Here is a 5,000-nt window from a genome sequence, read left to right as displayed (position 1 = left end):
GCCCACAACTGGCCCTTGAATTACTCGAACTGCTCGACCTTCCTCCCGAAGCCATGTAGTGGCTCAGGGTTAGCTCCATGACGTCCACCAGCTCAAAGCTGACAACAAACATAGACTACATTAAGATGATATGTATCCTCCTTACCTAGTATAACTGCCAACATATAGTACGTAAGGTACTATCTCGTATTGAGAACATGAACCTATCTAAATCTCTCTCTTGTGCAATTTACTTTCAATTCTCGATCTCGTGTGCTACCGTGTTCAATCACTCGACACTCGAATTCATCTCAACAACAACACAACAAATGATTATTGAGGATGCAACTTAAGACCTAACACCTAACTCTTAGACTACCTTCAGCAACTTACCCATCATCATCCCCATTTCCGAACTCTACCCTACGAATAATGTACTCTACGATGCAGAACAATGCAAAACAGTATTTTAGATAACCATATGGATAAATGGATACACTACTAGACACAGTCTTAGAAAGTGAACTTTTAATACAAGCCACCCAAATCCACAACACCGCAGATGAGTTTGTTGCCCAGAGATCAATGACTCTTCTAGCTCAAGATGGGCATGACAGTGGATCCGTGAGTGTCATATGTGTTCCACAAACATAAAAGTAATCACAGAAGAAACAGAATATCTGAATAAAATGCCAGTGCAGCGAATCATTCAAAGCAAAAATCAGATTCAGAGCAACAACGCACGCCCCCAGTTACTAACACAAGACCACGGGTCGCATGGCTACAAAAATTGGCAAATGCAGTGTACGAACAGAAAGCCTTGTTATTTCTATCTTCACCTATGGCGGCGGTCCCGATCCCGGTCACGCTCCCTTCTCTCATAATCATGTTCTCTTCTCCTCTCCCTCCTTTCCCTTTCACGGTCTCTGCTTCGACTCCTGCTCCGGCGCTGGTCCCTTCCAAGATCACCTCTATCTCTGCCCCTGGTTTCCTTTTCATAGTAGTCATCCCTAACACGATCCCTGCTCCTCTCCCTGCCTTCCCTTTCACTAGGACCTACAGCAGCGAATTAACACCAGGTCATGTTCAGCACTGTCAAAGTAAATTCATAACACCTTCCCCAAATGCAACAGATGTTCAAATGTAGAGTCCCAAATGACCATCACCAAAAAACCAGAAACTTGACAATAAATAGTCCCAAAACAGTCTAAAATGTAGAGTTTAAATCCAGTGTTTCAGAATAATACCACGATGCTCAACTTCCCATCCAGCACGTCCAGACCCAGGAAGTGCCTGTGCACCTTCAGTATGCAGAGCTTTAGAGCGAAATTTCTTTTTCAGGTTGCCAAATTCGTCATAGATCTCTCCATCATCCTTGAGACGAGTCAAGTTTAGACATGGAAACAGATGGCCACTACATATACAAAAAATAATAATTTCAGCAAGCATCCTACCTCCTCAGCCTCTTTCCGACGTTTTTTAACTTCCTCTAGTTCTTCTTCATCAAGCTCTTTGTACCCACCACCACGGCCACCCCTAAAATAAAAAAGGCAAGGCAAACCTTGATATTTGAATAAACATTTTTTGGTTAGAAATAGTTAAATGCATATGCATGGTTGCTCACTTAATGGGCATAACATACAAAACGCCCAGTGTGCACATTTTTTTACATCACGTTTCACATAACATGCACTGCATGGTTCACAACTAACAACTCACAACAATTGTCAATGGGCAAAGTGGCATTGCACCTCCTTTGAGTCAATTTCTGAGCCCAAAGGTCAAAAACTGGTCACATTAAGGGCACAATATCACTGCAATTGATCTGCAGTTTTTTAAGGAGTACTGTTGCTGTGCGGCAAAATTCATCCTAGCTGTGAGTGCATCAGGTGAAAAGCATGATGTTTATCTATCGATGAACCCTATTAATCCATTACCACATATAACAAATGAGGGCTCACATTCTTAGTTACATGAATTGTTACTATAATTTACAGTATGTTTAATATTCCTGATTTGATAATATAATTTACAAGATGTTTGGGATACCTGATAGAGTACAATTTATATTGTCATCTAAAATAATATGGCCAACCACATGCAAATAGTGCCCTTGTACTTACCTCACACCACCTTCATTGGTACCAGGCTTGGAGGTGTTACATATATTACATTTGGTCCGCTTAGCCCAGTTGATGTTGCCACACCTGGACACAAATGAAGTTGGGTTCATATCATCATATAAGACAGCAAGTTTATACTAATGAAGCATAAAAATTGCTTAAGACATAGAGGGTGGCAGTTAAATTTGAGATACGAAAAATCCCAGAATAATGTCAAAAGCATTGTCTTATTGATTTCATGGGGCAGATGCATATACAAATAAATGTGAAAAAATGAAGATCGAAATTAATGGATGTATTCAAATCTACGAAACAGAAAAAATTTAAATCTTAGCCTCTTACATTGGACATGGCCAATCATTCGGGCCAAACAATCCAGGTGGACCACCAACAGCAGCACCAGCATGGCTGCTTCCTCTTGCATCAGAGCTACCACGGCCTCTACCCCTACCGCCACCACCAGCAGCAGTTCCACCAGCACCAGCAGGGCGTGCAGCTCCACAGCGATTACAAACACCACGGAAGGCAAAATTTACATTGCCACAACTGGGAGAATAAATAATCTCAGATAATCAAAAAAAAAAGAATAACAATGTGAATACAATACTAGTCAACTAGTGAACTGAAGTGATAGAGAAGTCGCTCACCAATCATAACAGACCTTGTATTTGGACACATCCAATCCCCATCTTGCTGCCAAGCCTTGCCTGGACCATCACCACGCCCTCTGCCTCTGCCTGCTCCATTATCCAGTTCATCTTGTTCACCAACACCACCAATGATGTTCAAACTTGTGGGGTTATCGAATGCATCTTTGCTTTTTGACTCAGCTATGTGAACCTGAATAGTGCTCCCATGGAAATCCTTGTTATCGAACCATTCCACAGCAGCTGAAGCAGCATGTGGATCCTCATAGGTGACTGTTGCATCACCCTTTGGTTCATTAGTAACTTTGTCCCTGTATATCCAAATTTTTGGACGCCCAGTCCTTTTGTCCTTCTGTTGCAATTTTACAACAGAGACGAGGCTAAGTGTTCTTTAAATGGAATTTAAAATGTATGAACAATCTTAAAATTTTTGGTAGTGGCCAAAAATGTTACCTGGTAAGACCCATACCTTTAGCAAGCCTATGGTGCCAAAATATTCAGCCAACATATTTTCATCAGTTCCAGGAGGTAGATTGCAGACATACACAGAACCATTTTGGGGCCCTCTTGACATATACCCAGCCATCTGTAACAAAACCACCAAATTATGGAAAAGTAGTACCATTGATTCGTTTTGTCTAATTGTCTTGCTTCAAAAAATACTAAAGAGGTATGAAGTAGACAATATCATCACAGGCATAAAAGTGCAAATAATACTTAAAATGGGATACAGAATAAGACAAACAGTAAGCAGTGAGAATAAAAGAATGAATTGAATAATGAATAGGGTATTGTGGGTTCATAACAAAAGGCAAGGAGTAAACCTAAAGTATGTTGAAGTTGAGAGTATAAGCACTGAACAGCCTCCAGTTAATTTATAAACCGAATTAATTTGTTTGCAACAGTCCATACTTAAAATACTAGGGCATTTCAGTTGACTCGATTCTAGAAGATCTGCAATTTTGTAAGACTTGTGGCATGAAACACTGAAGTTCAGTTAGTAGGAATGTAAATTCTAGAGATAATAAGGGAAGAAAAGACAAACAAACCAAACAAAAAAAGTGAACAGATGTATGTCCTATAATTATCAATTTATCGTTACCATATAAGAAAGGAACACCAGGTGTTACCCTCCAAGAAATATGTAAGCTAATTGAAAATGCTGTGTGAAAATGATTCTTTTACCATCGAACCATTTGCATAAGAGCTCTCAACCGAAGGTACACGTAAATTTACACCAGCAGGTGACAAACTATGCCCAGACAGTGGATAAAAGTGGCAGGAGAAAACCATGCAACAGATACGACGCACCAAATACTATGGTTATCAGATTTTTGGATCACACAAGAGCACAAATTCAGCAGACGATACATGTAATCAAGAGCAGAATGACAGGAACCGAAGGACACGATGATCTCACGAACAGCTAGAACGTCAAAACAGCCTCGCAGACGCAGGTACCGCGACAGAGAGATCAAATCTGCCACAGGTACTAGCGGGAATGACGACCTACCATCCTCCCCGATAGGGCGGACCCAGCAAGAATATGGGTTACAGTTTACATATGTATACCTGATTCTTTTTTAAAACAGTCGAAGATAGTATGCCATATGCATAATACATGCAAAAAGTTCATACTGCAATTCGATCAGATCCGAATACAACAAGGCAAATAGCTCATATTAGGGTTTGGGTGTTCGGTTTCGCAAAGCAGGAACGGAAGAGAGAGGGTGGGCATACCTGATCTCGTTACGGCGAAGGGTTCAACGAAGGCCTGGGGATCTGGCGGCGGCGGCGGCTGCTGCTGTAGCGGTCGCCCTCGCGGCCTCGCCAAGATGGAGCGCACGCTGGGTGAACGGGAAACGGCAGGATGTTTTGGTTAGGGTGTGCCGTGTGTACAACAACAAATTTGGAATTTTGCCACTACGAGAATTAGGTTTCCCCACTTTACCATCATTTTTATAGGTTTCATCTCCATACCAATATCAAACACTCCACGTCCATTATAATGTCATTTAGTCCTTTAATAAAGAAAAAAATGGTTGAATATAATGTCATTATGAGAATTGGGCAGCGCGGGCGACCGAGTTCTCGCTAGCTAAGCTCTCCCGGGTTCACGTCGGAGAACATTAATAATCCTGTTTGTTTTGGCTTTTTTATGGTTACTAAAATGTGCTACGCAGACGCCCTAGTTTTTCGAGACATTTCTATAATAATTGTTTTGATAAAAAAACATCTAAAAGCAACATAA

The 5,000-nt window shown here is 41.1% G+C and overlaps 1 protein-coding gene across 1 annotated transcript; it reads right to left on the bottom strand.

Moving 5' to 3' along the window:
• Positions 1-615: 615 nt before the first annotated feature.
• LOC103633132 (transcription initiation factor TFIID subunit 15) lies at positions 616-4,699 on the bottom strand. The gene is made up of 8 exons (XM_008654812.4): positions 4,490-4,699; positions 3,219-3,335; positions 2,764-3,101; positions 2,445-2,648; positions 2,103-2,186; positions 1,434-1,515; positions 1,227-1,353; positions 616-1,035 (listed from the first exon to the last, which is right to left on the bottom strand). Exons 2-8 carry the CDS (start codon positions 3,333-3,335, stop codon positions 815-817), a joined length of 1,173 nt encoding a protein of 390 aa, XP_008653034.1. The 5' UTR covers positions 4,490-4,699; the 3' UTR covers positions 616-814.
• Between the last annotated feature and the right edge of the window lie 301 nt (positions 4,700-5,000).

The sequence above is a fragment of the Zea mays genome, chromosome 7 (genome assembly GCF_902167145.1).
Source record: "Zea mays cultivar B73 chromosome 7, Zm-B73-REFERENCE-NAM-5.0, whole genome shotgun sequence".
Taxonomy (NCBI): Eukaryota; Viridiplantae; Streptophyta; class Magnoliopsida; order Poales; family Poaceae; genus Zea; species Zea mays.
Note: the sequence above shows the minus strand (reverse complement) of the source record. Positions and strands in the feature narration are given on the sequence as shown.

What these genes read in the sequence shown, in the direction of transcription:
- LOC103633132 (XM_008654812.4), bottom strand. Translation starts at nt 3,335, where the DNA reads ATGGCTGGGTATATGTCAAGAGGGCCCCAAAATGGTTCTGTGTATGTC. An exon ending in AATGATTGGCCATGTCCAAT is followed by an intron (nt 2,187 to 2,444) that starts GTAAGAGGCTAA and finishes ATTTGTGTCCAG; the next exon opens with GTGTGGCAACATCAACTGGG. An exon ending in ACCAATGAAGGTGGTGTGAG is followed by an intron (nt 1,516 to 2,102) that starts GTAAGTACAAGG and finishes TTTTTATTTTAG; the next exon opens with GGGTGGCCGTGGTGGTGGGT.